This window comes from Pelophylax lessonae (genome assembly GCF_965119305.1).
Source record: "Pelophylax lessonae genome assembly, chromosome: 12".
Lineage (NCBI taxonomy): Eukaryota > Metazoa > Chordata > Amphibia > Anura > Ranidae > Pelophylax > Pelophylax lessonae.
In genome coordinates, this window is record NC_138779.1 from 55,747,095 (window position 1) to 55,768,159 (window position 21,065).

At 45.7% G+C, this 21,065-nt stretch overlaps 1 protein-coding gene across 3 annotated transcripts; it reads right to left on the reverse strand.

The window, feature by feature from the left end:
* Positions 1-7,668: 7,668 nt before the first annotated feature.
* Positions 7,669-21,037, reverse strand: LOC309568574 (uncharacterized protein). 3 transcript variants are annotated; one of them, XM_082274278.1, is made up of 3 exons: positions 20,908-21,037; positions 13,010-13,104; positions 7,669-9,269 (listed from the first exon to the last, which is right to left on the reverse strand). In XM_082274278.1, exons 2-3 carry the CDS (start codon positions 13,075-13,077, stop codon positions 7,745-7,747), a joined length of 1,593 nt encoding a protein of 530 aa, XP_082130404.1. In that variant the 5' UTR covers positions 13,078-13,104; positions 20,908-21,037; the 3' UTR covers positions 7,669-7,744. The 3 variants fall into 3 exon arrangements, with proteins under 3 accessions (XP_082130404.1, XP_082130406.1, XP_082130405.1); XM_082274280.1 differs by having other exon boundaries at positions 20,960-21,009; XM_082274279.1 differs by having other exon boundaries at positions 20,891-21,007.
* Between the last annotated feature and the right edge of the window lie 28 nt (positions 21,038-21,065).

Below are 21,065 nucleotides of genomic sequence, written 5' to 3' on the forward strand. Positions count from 1 at the left end.
CCCGACTTGACTTCCTTCCTCCCCAGAAAAAAAAAAAATTGTCAGTGGGCCGCATTGGCTGCAGTTCTGGGCTGCATGCGGCCCTCAGGCCGCAGGTTGGACATGCCTGCTGTAGACTGTCCTTAAATTATTACCCGTCTTCTTTAGAGAATGCTCCACCTGATCGAGCCAGTCAGATGCCGCTTTGGGGTTGTAAAAAAAAAAAATGGGTATCAATATTTGCAGCTACTCGCAATCCAGCTGGGTATAGCATAACGTAAGTGACATCAAAGCTTCGTAACCACTTTTTGACTTTGGTGAATTTTCCCCGTTTTGGTTGCAGTTCTGCAGAAAAGTCTGGGTAGAAGGAAATCCAAACATTACCCACAATCGTATCTTCTCCCTTGGTTCTGGCCAGGTATAAGGCAGTGTCTCGATCTTTAAAGTTCAAAAACCTGAACAGAAATGGCCACGGCGGTTCGCCAGGGTGTGGGGGCTTTGCAGGGACCCGGTGAGCCCGCTCTATCACAAACATATAGGAAAGGCCTCTCTGCCAAAGGTTTCTGTGAGCCACATCATCCTCCACTGTCCATATACGGCCTTCTAGAGCTGCCGTGCGAACGCTCCATTTTTGCATATCTTGTCTGCCTAGTGTCAGTTCTATTTTCATCCCTTTAATTTCTGTGGTCATATTAGTGAGGGTAGTATTACAGGAGGTGACTGCAGCAAAGATTTCCCTGAGAGTGGGTTCAGGATCCTGTGTGCCCGTGTCGCTGGGCTCACTGCCTGAAGCTAGTAAAGCAGGGGCACTCACTGTGTCCCAGGAGGATAGGTCCTCATGTTCTTCCAGCCAGGCAGAATCACCCTCTTCCCCCTGTAAGGCATCAGGGACAGCAGCTGGCAGTGAAAAGACCGATTTTACAGGGGTGTCCTTAGCAGTGGAGTTTGCAAATGGTTTCTGGGCTGCTTCCTTGGCCGAGCAGGACAAGCGGCCGCCATCTTGGACCACATGGTCCAGCGCCACCTGCAAGTCTTTTCCCGTCCTGGGCCTTTATGTTGGCAGAGCTCTGGACAGCGAAAGAGAGGCCCTGAGTGTAGTGGAGCCTGAGCAGGTCGGTAGCGGCGTGAACGGTGCTTCAGGAGGTGAAGGACAGAAGAAGAAGCAGGATCCTCGGCAGAGACAGCCATCAGGGTGTCTTACTCCATGCGCCGCAAGCCACACCCCATTTTGAAATGTTTATTCATAGAGTACATCAGGTAAAGCCAACGCTTTTCAGCGGAAATGCCCTTCCTCGGGGCTAAAAATGGTGGATGTGGAATGACTTGTAGTTAAATGCAATTATGTAATTGAATGATGAATACACATTCTGAATACGATCTCTGAGTGTTTGTACTAGGCGCACCTCAACAAACATCCCAGAGTTTATCATCTCATGTCTATGGCCAGCTTAGAAATCTGTTCACAGGAGACTCTCCAGCCACAAGAACATAGACACACACAGGATACAGCAGACTTAACACAGGAATTTTATTATTATGGTTGGTATACAACATCTGTATCATGGCAAAAAGCAAGCCAAACACTGAACATCTATATACACAAATTATTCACAACCTAATAAACAAATATACAACATATAAGCTAAGTACACACAATGGCTGTTTTCAAAACAACCACAGAAATTGCTTGGTTTTTTCCCCGATATACTGTGTATGTATGTACGTATATATAAATATATGTATACATGTCTGCATTACGACTTCGCGCATATATATCCATGTTCCCTACCAGCCGTGTATGCTTGGGCTTCAGATTGTATATGAGCAGAGCAGTGTGTGCAGCAACCATTTGCAAAGCATTCATAAGCTTTTGCCAAGGTTTGAGCTACTTTGTTGAAGCCTTTAAAATAAATCTTCAGTTTCGGGGGATATTAAACGCAGATCTTAATAAGAGTGCTGACTGTCATTTGCTAGCAGGCCTTAAACAACTTTGAGTAGTGCTGAATCCGCTCACAGCTTGTTTAAAACTAAAATCCCCAGAACAAAAGTCATAAAAGACTTGAGATCCATCAGAAATATGGAGGAAGCATCAACAGACCATGGATAAACCAATATGTCATTAAAGGAGATGTATGTTTTTTTTTTTATTTTATATTCATATTTACCTAGGTGGATGCAGCATCAATCCAATGCTGCATCTGTCCCCCGGCGCCTTTCCACTAAGAACCGAGCGTTTGAACACTGCGGATCGCTTGGTTCTGACAGCTCCCCAAGCAGATAGCTGCTGACTGTCAATCAGCAGCTCTCTGCTCTGCCCCCGTCTAAACCTAACTAGTCTTAAAAATGTCCCTCCCCCTTCCTATTACATATGCTGACTAACCTGTGTAAAAAAGATGCACATACTTACCTATTTTCAGCCTGCTCTGCGCCGGTCACGTGATCCGGATCCACTGTGTCAGCCAGCGGCAGCTGCAGGGAGGAGAAGGGAGCGCCAACAGCACCTGTGACATAGAAGCCTATGGGTGAGGTCACAGCCCTTGTTGAGCGATCCCTCCTGTCCCCTGCAGCCACCGCTGGCTGACACAGGGGATCACATGACAGGACCTGAGTGGACTAAAAATACGTAAGTATATATATATATCTTTCTTTTTTTAAACACAGGTTAGTCAGCATAAGTGTTGAGAGGGGGATGGGGACTTTTTAAGACTAGTTGAATTTAGGCTGAAGTTCTAATCCAATCGCTGTATCAGCTGCAGCAGACAGGTAAAGCATGTAGAAGGCTTACTTTAACAATGACACTGTAAGCCCTGCTGTTCGTCTGGTTAAAGCGGTGCTCCAGCCCCCCCACAAAACAATTAAAAATTTTTAATAATACGACACTTACCTGTCCTGGAATCCAGCAATGTCTGCATCCCAGCTGATGTTTCCATCGGCTCTTGGGTGCTGCCGCCACCATAGCCTGTAAGGGAAACCAACAGTGAAGCCTTGCAGCTTCACAGCTGATTCCCTACTGCGCATGCGCGAAGGGCGCTGCACTTTCTGAATGACCCAGCAGCGGGAGGGAGGGGGGGCGAACTTCTGACAGACCTCGCTGAGGCGAGGTCCAACGGAAGTGGGGATGGGTACCTGTCAGGTACCCACTGCCCCCTCCCCCCCCCCCCCGAAAGGTGGGAAATGTGGCACTGGAGGGGGAGACAGATAAGCAGAGATTCTACTTTTGGGTGGAACTCCGCTTTAAGCAATTTCTATGGAAACCAACAAGTGTGAAAACAGTCATTATTGGCACAAAAAATACATAAGAAAATAGAATTTCGTCAATTTATCATTTTGTATCCATGGGCCCCTTTAGGCTTCTATAGCAATTCCCCCCTCCAAAATAGAAGAGGCAACATTTTATCACCCAGACTGCAAACATTTCTGTAACCCCCCCCCAAGCCATCCCTATATCTGCAGAGGTCAGAACTTAGAAGAGAACATTAAAAAAAAAAAAGTACATTAGTAAAGGTTCTCTGTCACAGAGCAGGGTACCTGTATAAGCCTCCTCAGATGGAAGCAGTCCTATCACTCAGCACCTGTATACTGACTCTGAAGTCCTGCACACCCAAAAGAAATCCAAAAGTGACAGCTGCCTCCCAAGGCTTCTCACACAGGTATCTGCTTTCATACAGGTTCCTGGGGATCAGTTGCATTTAGAGAGTGTTAACTGCTTTTTGTTGTGAGCCCATTCATTTTCATAGCAGAGCTAAGGGTTATATGCTCCTGAGCCCTTTTCTGAAATCAGTCATAAGGAAAGGTCAGTAGGGGACTGGCATGAGTATCAGGACCAGGCCAAGGAGTAGACGGAATAGGTGGCCAGCAGGAATGTGGCTCGGAAAGGGCAGTACCTGTAATTTATGCTGCTAGGGTAGTTCACTCACATCTTGTTAGTGGTGGTGCATTTTGTCTTTTTCACCTTGGGTAATAAAAGGTCTTGTCCAATCACAAGTATTAGGATCCACTCACACAGGCTAAGATTAGCACACCCTGCGATTTCCAGCGGCAAGAATCTGCAAAGTCCAGAATCTGGAAAGACAGGTGTGTGTGAATAGCTGTGATTACCTGCAGCAATTGCAGCTGGACGCATGCTGTCTGCGCCCAGCCATGATCACCACAGCTAAAGGCTGGCTGTGTGAACAGTCACAAAGAGTAAATATCAGCCAGCAAAATGCGACGACAGCCAAAGCTACTCACACATACCTGTCCATTCTGGATGCAGGAATCTGCAGATTCTTGCCGCTGGAAATCCCAAATCAACCCTGTGAATGGACCCTTAATGGCATTGCCTTACTATACAGCTACATCATTATATGGCTGGTTTTAAACAGATGCTCAACTGCAAACAGCCCTTAAAGCAGAGCTCCAGTCTCCCCCAAAAAATATTAAAATTCAACAGCTACAAATACTGTAGCTGCTGACTATTAGTATAAGATCACTTACCTGTCCAGAGAACCAGCAATGTCCTCACCCAATTGGCTTCGGGTGCAGGTGCCAGCATCTTAGGTAAGGGAAACTGCCAGTGAAGCCTTCCGGCTTAACAGCGGCTTTCCTACTGTGCATGCGCGAGCCGCACTGCGCTTTCTGAATGGTCACACCAGAAGGCAACAGGGGGAAGGAGGGAGGCCGAACTGTCAAAATCAGTTACCCGCTCCTCCCCCCCAAAATAAAAGTGCCAAATGTGGCAGTGTTGGGGGAAGGATGCAAACAAGCAGAACTTTTGGGTGAAGGTCTGCTTTTACTCTCCTATGGAAGTTAAATGGAAACATTTTCATATTTTATTTTTACACTTGCTTTTGATCTCCAAAGAGCGATCTGCATTCAGGAGTTGTATCCTCCTCACTGGCTGATTTAACCCCCTAAATGCCAGACTACCACAACGCGACCAGGTGCGTTGTGCACGGGTGCGGGGCGTTTGCAGTGCAGCCCAAATCGTTTGCATGGGTCATGTTTGGCGGGCGGTATAGCTGAGAGCAACAGGGGGTATAGTTCCTGCTGCAGCTGCGAAGCAAAGCATTGCTGACGAGGAATGTGCACATTCCCAGCCGCTCCCCTTCCAGCTAAAGAGAGAGCGGATGAGGGGTGCTAAAATTGTGGCTCACTCGTGGGGTTTTACAACCTCCCAACCGCAAGTGTAAACGAGCCTTAAGAAAACTTTTTTTTTTTTTTTTACTAATAATAATATTATAAAGTTTACCTGAAAGTAATTTTTGCCATCATTATGAGACATTATGAGCTGCAATTGTCATCTTTGCTGAATAAAATTTTAAAAACAAAAATAGGATTTTTGCACTCACCGTAAAAACCTTTCATTGTAGTTAATTGAGGGACACCGAATGTTATGTACTATGGGGTTATGCTGCTGCCTACAGGACTGAACACGGGCAGACAGCAACAAAACAATAGTGTCAAGTCCTGTATAACCCCTCCTACTCCCAGTATGACTCAGTCTAGGGAAAAGGCAGTACCATGATCATGGATACAGGAAGGCAGGAACTATGTGCCCTACCTAATGAACTACAAGGAATAGATTTTATGCTAAGTACACAAATCCCATTTTCTTTCTCATTCATTGAGGGACATAGGAGTTCAGAGACTGTTGGGACATTCAATGGCAGTCCTACTAAGGGATGGGCAACAGCAACAAAACACTAACAGTCCCATGTAACAATACAACTAAATTGTGGGCTACCTAAAGGGCTTCATATTTCAAGCTTGAAGCAGAAGAGGCTTGAAAATCCATCTGAAAAAAAAATGAAGGGATGCTGGGAGTAGCAGAGGATATACTGGGCTTGCGCTGTGCTTCTTTTGTCCAAATCTTCCTGTATGTGGCAGTATAACCCAACAGTCTATGAACTCATCTATCCCTCAAAGTAGAATACCAGCCTAAGCTTGAGGCTGGGTTCACATATATGCAAAATAGATTCACATGACAGGAGAGTGTGCCTGGCTCTCCATGGAGCCGGTACACACAGCTCCGGGGTGGCCGCAGTCTGCCTTTGGAAAGGGTCCTGTGCGTCTTTGGTTCCGATTTAGGTCCGAATTCAGGCAAAAATTAGGTCCAGATTCGCACCTGAATCGGTGAACAGGAACACACCAGACCCCTGCTGTAAGCCTCAGCCGCAGCATATGTGAACCCAGCCTAAATTATAATAAAAATGCCCCCCTCCAACACCTATACTTCCCTATAATCGTTCTGTTCTGGTTCAGTCACGTGATCTGGTACCCCTGTGTCAGTCAGCAGAGGCTGCAGTGGAGAGGAGGGAGGACCAACGATAACTGGGGCATGGGTAATATTACAACTCCCAGGCATTTCCAGCTATTGCTGAGCGTTCACGCCTCTCCCCTGCAGCTGCTGCTGACTTGACACGGGATCACATGCCTAAACCAGAGCAGGCGGAGACTAGGCAAGTATATAAATCTTTTTTACACGTTAGCCAGCATAGGTGTTGGAAAGGGGAAGAGACATTAGGTTGAGGTTGGAATTCTACTCGAATGAAAGCTAAAGAAAACCAATTACACTTTCACTTGTAGACTTGCACTGAGAAAAACTTCCAGCTCAACCATTGTGCTGCACTACTACACAGAAAGATGAGCCAGCCGATGTAATTAGGAGATGCCCCCAGCACAATTATTGTGCTGCACTACTACCCAGGAAGATGAGCCTGCTAATATAATTGGAAACTGCTTCCAGCCAATCATTGGGCTGCATTATTTAGTAATAGGACGAACAGCCTGCCCATTTAATTATGAACTGTTCCCAGCCCAATCATTGTGCTGCACTACTACACAGGACGATTAGCCTGCCCATGTAATGATGAACTGCTCTCAGGTACCTATTTTATTATTTTAAATTGGTTTAGGTTATTAGTTTAGTTTTGGAGGTACCCAGTCCAGTTGGAGGAAGCAGTGAAATGCTATACAAGTATCCCCATTCCTCTTAATAGGTGTGAGTGGGTGGAGGATTCTGTGTATTTTAATTATTTATACCCATTTTATTACCACCTGTACACTGAGCATTATTACACATTGATAAAGGTATTTACTGTATATTCTGCCGATCAGCGTCATATGCTTACAGTGTATTTAAGAAACTTTAGATTCCCTTTAATATGCTGAGGGCTGAAAGTGAACCTTCCATGCAAATAAGAGGTCTGCGCCACTGCCAGCTCCCAACCACCCAAACAGATAAACTAAATAAAACTTCAACAATAAAGGAATTCCTAAGAAATAAGATAAAAATCTACTCTCCTCAGTCCAGGCTTGCTGGGAAGTGTGGGTGTCATCACTGCCCCTCACTGCTGCCTCCTAGCCATTGGAGAAGAATGCATTCCTGCATAGAGCTGCGATGTATTTTTGCATTTTGAATGCCCAGCTATTGCAGGAGGTAGCTGTAAGGCACAGTAACGTCACTCGTGCCTCCCAGAAGCCAGGATTGAGGTTTAATCTTATTTTAGGTTTTTTCATTTTTAGGGTTTAAATCTATTGCTAACTTTTGGACAGTGGGGGGCTAGTAGGGAAGTGGACTCTCTCTTTTTTTATAGATGGTCCCACTTAAAGAGTTCTTTCTGGGTCAGTGTCAGATAAATCGTAAAAGAAGGTGCTCTTTAGAAATCCCTTTGCTGGCAATAAGTCACCAGAGACAGGATCGCTAGTCTGACATGGCTCTAAGTAGAATTGGCTTGCTCATTAAAGCTCCTAAATGAACAGAGTTCACAAATATCAAAGTCCGCTACTGCGTTTGTGGCTCTGGTTGGGCTTCATTCTGCAGCTCCTCTTCTCGTGAGGTCTCAGATTCCAATGCCACGGCCTCTAATGCTCCAGCCAAAATATCTTCCTGTGACAACTCTCCCTGCGGGTCCTCGGCCTGTTCCGCCTCTGCCTGTGTTATCACCTCTTGCAGTGCCCCCTGGTTGGCTTCCACTGAAGTCTTCCAGTGCCTCAGTGACACCGGGTGCGGCAGGGACAGAAACAGCCTGCAGAACTTGTACGCCTTTGGAGAAGCTTGGTACAGGCTTAAGGCAAAATCCTTCAGAAGGTTGCAGTACTGCATGGCACTGTATTTCCTGCGGTTTTTCAGCTGGGTGGTAAACAGGGCCAGTGCCAGTCCACTGCAGTGCTCAGATATTACCCGCTCCGGGTCCTTCTCTGACAGGCTGTTCCGTCGTAATTCCCCCAGCGTCTGCTTTAGGCCCTTTATCTTTACACCCTGTCGCAGAACCTGCTTCTGTAAGGTCTTGATTTTCTTCCGTAGTTTAACAATTTTTGGGTTCACAACGGGGTTGGGGGTGGGGGCAGGAACAGGGACAGGAGCAAGAGCAGGGGCAAGGACTGGGGCCGGGCTGGGTGCCGGAATGTTGCTTTCCTTGCCGCTCATAATTAGTGGCGTATACGCGTGGTCAAATGGGATGTAATCTGCCGGATAGTCATTTAAGGACTGGTTGTCACTGCTAGCGGCCTCGCTTGTAGCTATGTTCTCGCCAGGGCATTGGTTATTGTTGATTGCGGCCTCTCTTGCGGCCCTGGCCTCCGCGGCACGCATCTCACAGTGCGTGTCCTCCAGTTCGGCTAATATTAGAGCCACTTGCCTTTCACTTTGTGTAGTGCTGTTGACGTCAATTTCTATCATTCTGTCATGTCTTGGCAGTTGCTCGCCCCTCGTTTCCAGCATCCGCCTCTCCGTTTCTTCTGCTGTGGTAGGTCCCCAAGTTTTTATTTGCTCTTGGCTTTGTGTTTCTGCTGTTTGTTCCTCTCCGTGTGTTTGAGCCTCTGGCACTTTCTCCTGCATTCTATTTATTTCAGTTGCTCCTGGCAACTTGTCTAGTGTTTCGGCTTCCTTCTCCTTGCTCTGAGACTCTGCCGCTGGAGTCTGATCTGGTTTTAGTGGTTCCTGGGTCTCCATGCTTGGTGCTGCTGCATCCTGCATTAAATTATCCTCCACTGGGTGGTCCTTTATCTGGCTCTCGCTCTGAGCCTTCTCCACCTGCATCTCGACTTCCATTACATACAATTCTGAGGCACAACTTGCAGGACTTTTTGTGTAATTCCTCCTCTTGATCTTTTTCTTGCATTGGGTAAACAGAGGAGTAGGCACTGCGTCCGTCCGCAGGTATGGGCAGGCTGCCCCGGGCCGGATCATGTAATCATTTTCTGTGAAGTGGTCACTACAGACTTTGCTGTGAACTGATGGTTTCCAGTCATCGCGCTGCACGGCTTCGATCCAGCAGAGAAGGCGCACTGTGTCCTTCATGGGGAACCTGCAGAGTAATGAGAACATTTTTAAGGAAACCCATGATGAAAGTAGTACAAGGGGCTGTTTTTTTTAAGCAGAAGTCCAGGATTTACATTTGTATTATTTCTTTTTAGTCAATTTTTTGAGCCAGACAGGAGTTCTGTTTTAACCCACTGAATCCACGGGCCTTTTTCTCCCTAAATCACCTGGAGCAGCATTTTTTTTTTTTGTTTCAGCGATGTCTCAGTCCCTTTACAGTTTTTATACCTTGTTGTGTTTGTAGTCTACATATTATACATTTATCTTTATCTGGACAGATACGGTTTTAAATTGGTAGAAAATTTGGGAAAATTAATTTTTATTTCCTTGGTTTTTCTAGGGAATAAATTGTAAAAAAAAACAAAAAGAAAATGCATTTTCATAAAATTTTTGCCAACATAACATTTACATAATTTAAACAGATCTTCATCGGAAAAAGGAAGTTCCCCTTTCTTTATCCTCCTCCCCCTCCTCTTAACCCTTCCCCACTCCAATTATTGCAATTTTTTTTTTCCGGGAATGGGTACATATTTCTGACTGCATTCTCACCCCCACCCCCCCCCCCCTCCCCAGGTCGGAACCTCCTGGGACATGTCACAGGTTCCAGGAGTCTGCGGGACCAGTCTCAATGCGCATCGCATCTTATACATGCGCAGTGGGAAGCTGGCTATGAGACTCCAGGAAGTCACAGCTGGCTTTCCACATCTAAGATGGCGGTGCCGGGGCCCCAAAAAAAAAAAACAGTAAAGAACCAGCTTGGGTGATGACAGTGCTGGATCCCTGAGCTGGTAAGGGTCTGTATAATAAGTCAGCAGCTACAATATTTCCCTTCATGGAGGGTCTGAATTTAGTCAGTGCAAACCTGATCTAGGTCTACCCCATGCTGCTGTGCAGAAACAGATCATTTCTAATAGTGATCTATTTGCTGCCTGTAGTGCTGTGGGCAAAGGCTGGACAGGGTTGCAACAGCTCTGCCTGAACCTTCACACTGACAGAAGTGCAAACACATCATTTGTGAGGTCACACCCTCACAAAATAATGGAGTGGGCAACTACATGGCAAATTAGGGTTTAATGTTGAAAAATGTAATGCACTTAGGGGCTAATAACATAAATGCATACTACTCACTAGGGGGAGAACCTCTGGGGGAAACAAGAATGAAGAAAGATCTGGGGGCCCTAGTAGAAGAGAGACTGAGCAATAACATGCAATGCCAAGCTGCAGTTACCAAAGCCGGCAGAATATTAGCATGCATAAAAAAGGGGATATACTTCAGAAATAAAACTATAATCCTGCCACTTTATAAAGCTCTGGTTAGGCCACATCTGGAATAATCTATCCAGGTCTGGTCACTAGTCCTCAGAAGGGATGTTCTGGAGTTGGAGAGAGTCCAAAGGAGGGAAACTAAATTAATAAAGGGATTGGAAGACCTCAATTATGAGAACGACTACAAGCACTAAATTTATTATCGCTGGAGTAGGGACGCTTGAGAGGGGACATGATAGTGATTTACAAATACCTCAATGGTGATCCCAGCATAGGAAAAAATACCATTCAGTCTCAGGGAGTTTAATAGAACAAGGGGCCACACAATGAGATTGGAGGAGAAGCAGTTTAACCATAAGCTGCGCAGGGGGTTAATTACTGTCAGAGCGATAAGGGTGTGGAACTCTCTTCCACAATTGGTGGTGTCAGCAAAAAGCATTGATATTTTTAAAATACACTTCGATGTGCATCTTAAAGAACACAACATACAGAGATGTGGGAAATTATCGACACTGACACAGGTAAACCTACACAGGATTAACTGGATGGACGATTGTCTTTATTCAACTTTGTTTGTAACATCCCTTCCAGTATACACAAAACATTGAGGGGAACTAATCCCCCCCTACAAACGAAGGAAAATGTAGCCCTGGGACTTTGAAGGAGGTGAACACGGGTGGCCACTTACATTGCCTTGCAAAAGTATTCGGCCCCCTTGAACTTTGCGACCTTTTGCCACAATTCAGGCTTCAAACATAAAGATATAAAACTGTAATTTTAGTGAAGAATCAACAACAAGTGGGACACAATCATGAAGTGGAATGAATTGTATTGGATATTTCAAACTTTGTTAACAAATAAAAAACTGAAAAATTGGGCATGCAAAATTATTCAGCCCCCTTAAGTTAATACTTTGTAGCGCCACCTTTTGCTGCGATTACAGCTGTAAGTCGCTTGGGGTATGTCTCTATCAGTTTTGCACATCGAGAGACTGAAATTTTTGCCCATTCCTCCTTGCAAAACAGCTCGAGCTCAGTGAGGTTGGATGGAGAGCGTTTGTGAACAGCAGTTTTCACTTCTTTCCACAGATTCTCGATTGGATTCAGGTCTGGACTTTGACTTGGCCATTCTAACACCTGGATATGTTTATTTGTGAACCATTCCATTGTAGATTTTGCTTTATGTTTTGGATCATTGTCTTGTTGGAAGACAAATCTCCGTCCCAGTCTCAGGTCTTTTGCAGACTCCATCAGGTTTTCTTCCAGAATGGTCCTGTATTTGGCTCCATCCATCTTCCCATCAATTTTAACTATCTTCCCTGTCCCTGCTGAAGATAAGCAGGCCCAAACCATGATGCTGCCACCACCATGTTTGACAGTGGGGATGGTGTGTTCAGGGTGATGAGCTGTGTTGCTTCTACGCCAAACATAACGTTTTGCATTGTTGCCAAAAAGTTTGATTTTGGTTTCATCTGACCAGAGCACCTTCTTCCACGTTTGGTGTGTCTCCCAGGTGGCTTGTGGCAAACTTTAAATGACACTTTTTATGGATATCTTTAAGAAATGGCTTTCTTCTTGCCACTCCTCCATAAAGCCATAAAGGCCAGATTTGTGCAGTATACGACTGATTGTTGTCCTATGGACAGAGTCTCCCACCTCAGCTGTAGATCTCTGCAGTTCATCCAGAGTGATCATGGGCCTCTTGGCTGCATCTCTGATCAGTCTTCTCCTTGTATGAGCTGAAAGTTTAGAGGGACGGTCAGGTCTTTGTAGATTTGCAGTGGTCTGATACTCCTTCCATTTCAATATTATCGCTTGCACAGTGTTTCTTGGGATGTTTAAAGCTTGGGAAATCTTTTTGTATCCAAATCCAGCTTTAAACTTCTCCACAACAGTATCTCGGACCTGCCTGGTGTGTTCCTTGTTCTTCATGATGCTCTCTGCGCTTTAAACGGACCTCTGAGACTATCACAGTGCAGGTGCATTTATACGGAGACTTGATTACACACAGGTGGATTCTATTTATCATCATTAGTCATTTAGGTCAACACTGGATCATTCAGAGATCCTCACTGAACTTCTGGAGAGAGTTTGCTGCACTAAAAGTAAAGGGGCTGAATAATTTTGCACGCCAAATTTTTCAGTTTTTTATTTGTTAACAAAGTTTGAAATATCCAATAAATTTCGTTCCACTTCATGATTGTGTCCCACTTGTTGTTGATTCTTCACAAAAAATTACAGTTTTATATCTTTATGTTTGAAGCCTGAAATGTGGCAAAAGGTCGAAAAGTTCAAGGGGGCCAAATACTTTCACAAGGCACTGTAAATGTTAAAGCACAAGCAGAGACAATTCCAGGGTACAAAAAAAAAAAAAAAAAAACGGCCCAACTCCGCTTTAAAGGATCTGTAAAATTATCGACTGCAGGAGCATTCGTTGGAAGAAATAGGATGAGCCGGTTACCTGAAGAAATGCTTCCCGCAGCCTTTGTGCATGCGGTTCTTGCACCCGAACATGGCGCAGACGGTCATTTTGCCTCTGTGGATTGTTCAGGTCCACTAGAAGGAAAAGAAAAGACATTATATACATATATGTATTATGAATAAATGTATTTGTTCCCAACTGAACATATTGCCCATTCAGGGGTTTATCTAGTATGTGTCACATGGTAATTAATTTGCATCTAAACCGAGGAAACAAACGTGGTAGACATGTTGGCTCCATTAGCTTTTTTTCAGGCCAATAATATTTTCTGCAAGTACAAAAAAGATCTGTTGATACTGCCAGAAATCCAGTGTCCTTCTCACTTTCTGTGCACTGAATTGAAATCTTAATGTTATCAGCTTTCCTGGCGATCTACTAGCTGAATCGCCAGGAGAAAATAAAAAGGGGAAAAAGACTGAGATTGGAGGAGAAGCAGTTTAACCATAAGCTGCTCAGGGGGTTTATTACTGTCAGGGCGATAAGGATGTGGAACTCACTTCATCAATTGGTGGTGTCAACAGGGAGCATTGATATTTTTAAAATACTCTTCGACGTGCATCTTAAAGAACACAACATACAGGGATATGAAGACGTCAACGTTATGACGAAATGCGCGTAAGGTGGAATGCACGCCATATACGTCACAGGAGCCGGGTGGATTGCAGTACGGTAATCACCGCTCTCCACCCTCGGGCTTCACTTTGCTGGCGTTTACTGTGTTTTTCTTTAATTTTATTATTGTGGAAAACAATAAAATCCTTTTAAACCATAACACACCATCTGGAGCCCCCTTTTTTCATTCCATAAACCGCCCGGACACATGGATGGAGGGGTTAGGAGCTGCCAACACTGAGGATCGAGGCACAACACCCCTTGGTGGGATCCCCCCTGGCCCAGGTGGTCAACAAGCCTTGCTGGTCTTGGTACTATATGGTATTTAAGACCCATTTTGTCAGGTGAGTGTGTTTTCTCATTATTACCCACAGTGGAAAGAGTACCATCACGAGACCGTTTGGAAATTGAGCACAGAGCACCTTCACCTTATTGCACTCAGGAATTACCTAAGGATTCACACTACAGGTCACCTATGATCTTTGTTTTTGATCTTTTTTTGATTTTTTATGAGGAGCTTTATGAACTATTAATATAATATATTTTTCTGAGCACATATGGAACATTATTAATCACTTATAGTAGTGCACTAAAATTTGTATCACTAATATTGTATTTATTTACTGTTATTTTTTTTATTATTACCTTGATTCACCAAGCATCTCATTTTTAAATATCCTAATTAAGCACTTTAGGTGTGTCCATCAAATTTGCATATATTTATTGTCTTGTTGCACTGTCAGCACCTTAAAACCATTTAGCACTACAGGTGTACCCATCTCTCCTTTTACTTATTTCCTTGCAACACTATATAGAATTTGATGCACTGACAGCACTTTAACCGACTCATTTATATTGCACATCCCCAGCAAGCGCTATAGGTAGCCCCTTCCCCTTGTGGCTATTTACATTATACCTCTACTTTTACTATAGCAGCTGCACCCCCTTTTTTAGCTTAATTAACTGATCACTTTGGGGGCTGAGACCGAAAAAGCCTGTGGTGTACGTGCCCCTGGGGTGGCAGCCCAGGGGTGCCTTAATTCTCACTGGTGAGGGGCAGCCCACCTGAGTTTTTCGGCACCTTGGTCACTGCACCATCACACTTTTTCTGCACCTGCCTCTTGGGGCGGGCCTTTTGGCCAGCACCAGAGGAATTTTTTTATTCCTGGCCGGGGGAGCCTGTCAAGGTCTCGCACTTTGGCACTACCCAGCACTTTTACACTTCCCTTTTCCCCACTCTGTTTTTCTTTGTTGTGTGTTCACGTTTGTCCCTTTTTGGTTGTTTTGTCACTTGCACGACTGGTATGGCGTAGGTCCTCGGGCCTGCCCTGAAAGTCTTGGGAGGGGGTGGATATGGCCTTCTGGCTTAGTTCACCCTCTCTCATGGGGTCTCCCTTCGGGGGAGCCCCACCCTTGGGGTGGGCTGTTTCGGCAGTCCCCCTGGAGAACGGGGTCTGCCTGGCTTCGGCTGGGCGGACCAAAGTGAGTACCTCAGTCCCCGTCAGGAGCTTTGCGCCCCGGGGGATCAGGGTCAGGGCCCTTCCTCTTCGGAGGAGGGCTATGTGTACGCCTTGTGCACTTTTTGTGTGTCTCACGTTTTGCGTGTGTGCACTTTTTTATGCACCGGGTGTAAGTCTTTTGAGTGTGTTTCACACACCACGGGCTTAAAAAAACAAACAAAAAAAAACTGATCACTTTAACCATTACCCCGGTCCATTTGGCACGAGGAATATAAACCTAGTATATTTTTTCTATACAGGGATATGGGAAATAATTATCGACACTGACACACGTACACCTACACAGGTTGAACTGGGTGGACGATTGTCTTTATTCAACCTTACCTACGATGAAACATCCCTTCCAGTGTACACAAAACATTGAGGGGAATAAATCTCCCTTCTGCCCTTGTCACTTTCTGTGCACTGACTTGAAATCTCAAACAATCAGCTTTCCTTGCGATCTACTGGCTGAATCACCAGGCGAAAAAGGCTCGAGAAAATAACACAGCCACCACATCAAAGAACTGGAAAGCTGTGCTATATTCCATTTTCTGGGTTTTAGATGCAATTTAAAACCGTTCTAAATGTTGCCCATTTATGGTAAAGTGACAGGTTCTCTTTATAAGGAGGATAATGCAATAATATGCCTTCCTTGCACTGCACCACTCCATTCGCCTGTGGTGGGAGGTGACTCAAATCCCAATGTAAGCCCAATACTAGAGTGTGGAGGAAGGCCAAGCATCAGGGTATAGGATGGGCGTCCAATGAAGAGCACCTGGTACTTTGCCCTGCAGGGGTCCTGATTGGTATAAGCTGTGCTTTGTAACAGTAGCTTAATGACCCGGGGAATAAAGTTCAAGGCTTTTTTATTATATCGGAGCTATTCTGTAAATATGTGTGGAACTCAGCCTAGATCCTTTGGCAGCGGGGTTTCTATCAGGAAAGGAGGAGGACAGTGGGGTGAGGTAACAATTTTCTACCCAGTCCTGGGGTTTACACAGCTCTGTCACACAGCGCAGTCCTATCTGGCTGGCCAGAAGACAAAATCTTTCTCTGCTACAGTTAAAGGGTCAGTTCACCTTTTCATAAATAATAAAATGTGAACTAACCCCATGCACCCTCCCCTCCCCCCTGATCCCTGCTGTACTTACCTCAATGGATGAGGAGTTATCAGTACCCATGTGATGCAGTGGTTCAGAGGTTTGGAATCTTCGTTCTTCTCCTTCTTTATGCAGGGCTTCTTAGACGGATCACTGCGATTCTCTGTGTTAGCACTAACCAATCAGAACCGGACCTGGAAGCCCAGCAGAAAGAAGGGGAAGAAGAGAATTTAAAATCCTTGGACCGCTACACTGACTGCTCCGGTCTACCTCTCCTTCTGTCCAGTCACAGGCTGGGGGAGGAGGGAGGACCTGTAGGCAGGGCTGGCCCAAAACATTGTGCTGCCTAGGTCCAAGAATGAAATGCTGCCCCCCCCCCCCCCAAAAAAAAATCACGGCCACCAAAAGGCCCCCCACATCCATTATTTTATATCACGATATGGTCATTTTTCCTCTTCACTGATGAGCAATGAGGCTGCACTGATGAGCACTGATAGGTGGCACTGATGAGGCACTAAAGGGCACTGATTGGTGGTACTGATAGATGGCATTGGTGGGCACTGATTAGCAGTACTGATGGGCACTGAGAGGTGGCACTGATGGGCACTGATAGGTGGCACTGATGATGAGGCACTGATAAATGGCACTGGAGGGCACCAAGGGGACCGATGTCCCTCTAACAGAAGCGGGTGAACAGCTTTCTTTTTTTCTTCACGCTGACAGCGTGAGGGAAAAAAAAAAAAAAGGATGAATGGCTTCACTTTACTTCAGTGATCAGCTGTCATTGGCTGACAGCTAATCAGGTGGTAAAGGGCCCGCTGTGATCAGCCGAGTCCCAAGTCCCCGAGAATGGGAGTACGTCCATGGACGCCCTCCCAGCATTTTAAGCCTGCGTTGTAGCCGTCTTCCGGCTATAGCGCGGGCGCCAAGTGGTTAAAGAGCCGCCCCTCTCAAAGTACCGCCTGGGTTCAATGGACCCAGCAGTACCCTGTAGGTGTTTCTCATCACTTACTGACCACAATACTTATATATAGGTTGCGGTTTGCAAGTAGTTTACCGGGATTATGGCTGAAGATGTCGGCCAGAACCCTGGTACTGTCTTTTTTCTGCACACGGCAGGCTTTCTCATGAATCTGCTAGAATGGTTTCCAAAGCAGTGGGAGGGGATGCCCCCGCCCCCTCAGACGCCCCCCCCCCCCCCCACGCCGCTGTTTCTCTGGCTTACAGTTTCCGCTGGTTCACCCAAGAAATGATCTGCTGGTGTGGCCATCTGCTCCCATAAGCAATTAAAGAGTTAACACTCTTTGATAGACTCTATGGCCCTTAGAGGACTGGAGCGACGTCATGACGTCACTTCTGGTCCAGAAAAATATATATTTTTTTTATCTTTTGCTTTTAAAGGTAAAGAATAGATTTGGGGTCAGATCTCTCAATAAAGAGGATCGGTCATCCCTATTTCCATTACAAGGGATGTTTACATTCCTTGTAATAGGAATAAGGAATAAAAGTGATAAAAAAAAAAAGTGAAATAAATAATAATTAAAAAAAGCACCCCCATCCCTCCATGCAAGCGAGCAAAAGCGAATGCATTTATATGTCGTGCACGCATATGTAAACGATATTCAAACCACATATGGGGTATCCCTGCGATCATTAGAGCGAGAGCAAAAACTCTACAGGGATCCTCAAACTACGGCCCTCCAGCTGTTACAGAACTACACATCCCATGAGGCATTGTAAAACTCTGACATTCACAGACATGACTAGGCATGATGGGAATTGTAGTTCCTGAACAACTGGAGGGCCGTAGTTTGAAGTCCCCTTCTCTAGCACTAGAACTCCTCTGTAACTCCAAACAGGTAACCTGTAAAGGGGTTTAGAGAATCGCCTATGGAGTTTTTTTTAAGTACTGTGGTTTGTCGCCATTCCAAAAGTGTGCGCAATTTAAAAGAGTGACTTTAGGTATTTATTTACTCAGTGTAACATTATCTTTCACATTATACAAAAAAAATGAGGTAATTATTGTTTTTTTAATTCACAAAAGTGTATTTTTTGCATTTGCAAAACCGCTCCACAAATACCGTGTGACATACAAAGATTGCAACAATCGCCATTTTATTCCCTATGGCAGGGCCCTTCAAACTACGGCCCTCCAGTTGTTCAGGAACTACAATTCCCATCATGCCTAATCATGTCAATGAATGCCAGAGTTTTACAATGCCTCATGGGATGTGAAGTTCCGATACAGCTGGAGGGCCGTAGTTTGAAGACCCCCGCTCTAGGGTCTCTGCTAAAAAAAAATGTATAATGTTTGAGGGTATTAAGTCATTTTCTAAAAAAAATACTGATTCAAACTTGTAACCAAATGTGCCAGAAAAAAACTGGTCTTCAAGTGGTCAAAGTAAAAGTTCAGAAAAGGTGAACTTACACCCCCCCCCCCCCCGATCCTGTGATAGTGGAAGTAAACAGTAACAGCTGGGTGTCTCTTAGCAAAGTCCTAGGAGTTTTTTCAGTCAGGCTTCATGATGTACCTCAATGGCCTACATCTATAGCAAGGGCATTGATCAAATGAAGACAGAGTTGCACAGTTTATTATTATCTACAGAAGCCTCTTATCTGCATAGGCAGCTTTTTGGTAAAGGTGAACTAACCCTTTAAGATAGGAGTCTCCAAACTGTGGCCCTTTTCTTGGCTTTTACTTAGCCATTGGGGCACTATTACTGCCAATGATTTGAGGCACTATTTCTCCCACTGACAACAACAATGGGGCACTGATTTTCCCATTGATAGCAATGATGAGGCACCATTCCTCCCACTGACTCCAATGATGGGGCATTATTCCTCCCACTGACACCAATGATGAGGCATTATTCCTCCCACTGACTCCAATGATGGGGCATTATTCCTCCCACTGACTCCAATGATGGGACATTATTCCTCCCACTGACACCAATGATGGGGCACCATTCCTCCCACTGAAGCCAATGATAGGGCACCATTCCTCCCACTGACTCCAATGATGGGGCATTATTCCTCCCACTGACTCCAATGATGGGGCATTATTCCTCCCACTGACACCAATGATGGGACACTATTCCTCCCACTGACACCAATGATGGGGCACCATTCCTCCCACTGACACCAATGATGGGGCACCATTCCTCCAACTGAAGCCAATGATAGGGCACCATTCCTCCCACTGACTCCAATGATGGGGCATTATTCCTCCCACTGACTCCAATGATGGGGCATTATTCCTCCCACTGACTCCAATGATGGGGCACTATTCCTCCCACTGACTCCAATGATGGGGCACTATTCCTCCCACTGACTCCAATGATGGGGCATTATTCCTCCCACTGACACTGATAATGGGGCACTATTCCTCCCACTGACTCCAATGATGGGGCACTATTCCTCCCACTGATACCAATGATGGGACACTATTCCTTCCACTGATACCAATGATGGGACACTATTCCTTCCACTGATACCAATGATGGGACACTATTCCTTCCACTGATACCAATGATGGGACACTATTCCTTCCACTGATACCAATGATGGGACACTATTCCTTCCACTGATACCAATGATGGGACACTATTCCTCCCACTGATACCAATGATGGGACACTATTCCTCCCACTGATACCAATGATGGGACACTATTCCTTCCACTGATAACAATGATGGGGCACCATTACGCCCACTGACACCAATGATGAGGCACTATTCCTCCCACTGACACCAATGATGGGGCACCATTCCTCCTACTGACACCAATGATGGGGCACTTCTTTATAGATGTGTACACCTCCGGCCGCTGCCTTCCCAGCTAAAAGGGGGGAGAGCTCAAGAGGTGGTAAAAACACAGCTCAACTGCGGGGGTTTTTTTTGTGCCCCTCCAGTGTAAAGGAACCCTATGACAGGCCTTAAGAATGTAAGTCAGCGCCCTCTGGGGGATGGGAGGAAGACACACATTGCTCAGTTCCTATCAGTTTCGGGTGGATTAGGGAATAATTACTTTTTTCAGCAGCTGGTGTTCCACTGGGGAGATTTTTCCTTAATTTCCTGTCTTGGGGACACAGCAGGAAGTGAGAGGAATAGGAAGGTTTCCCTTCTGCTCCATGTATAATTCTGGCCTTCCCGTATCAGTGATGGTGGTCACTGGGACACATAGAGAGTGTGAATCTCCCCAGAGGGAATACAGACAGCGATACAAATCTGATGTGTTCTAATCACTTGAGAAATGAATGTTTTGTGTGGGGTTGCCCCATCCAGCACCCCCTGTGCTGCTGCCCCGCCCCATCCAGCACCCCCTGTGCTGCTGCCCCGCCCCATCCAGCACCCCCTGTGCTGGGTTCCCTCCCCCAGGCCTACGTGGCCTTTGACTGATTTGTGACCTGTGGGGCTTTTCTCAGGTCGGTGTATTCTGCATACACAGGGTCAGGGTAGGGTTGCCACCTCATCCTTTTATTCCAGGACACATAATAATTACACAGATTCTGATATAAGGCACATCTCAATCAGCCCCAGAACCTGTGTGAATAATGTGTCCTAGTTTAAAGGGATGCGGTGGTAACCCTAGGTCAGGGTGGCCCCTAGCTCTGAGAAGTGGCCCTAGTCCAAGTCACTAGTACACACTGAACGACCCACTCTACCAGATCACGTGTCCTCCACAAAATGTCCGCCGCCCGGAGCCGCCAGCCTCACCGCGCTCGCCCTAGTGTCCGCGGCCCGCTCCTCTCGCGAGATCTCCCCAGCTCAGCCAGGATCCCACGAGATCTCGCCCCTTCCTCGTCACTAACTTGTCATCGGG

What these genes read in the sequence shown, in the direction of transcription:
- LOC309568574 (XM_082274278.1), bottom strand. Translation starts at nt 13,077, where the DNA reads ATGACCGTCTGCGCCATGTTCGGGTGCAAGAACCGCATGCACAAAGGC. An exon ending in TGCGGGAAGCATTTCTTCAG is followed by an intron (nt 9,270 to 13,009) that starts GTAACCGGCTCA and finishes ATTACTCTGCAG; the next exon opens with GTTCCCCATGAAGGACACAG.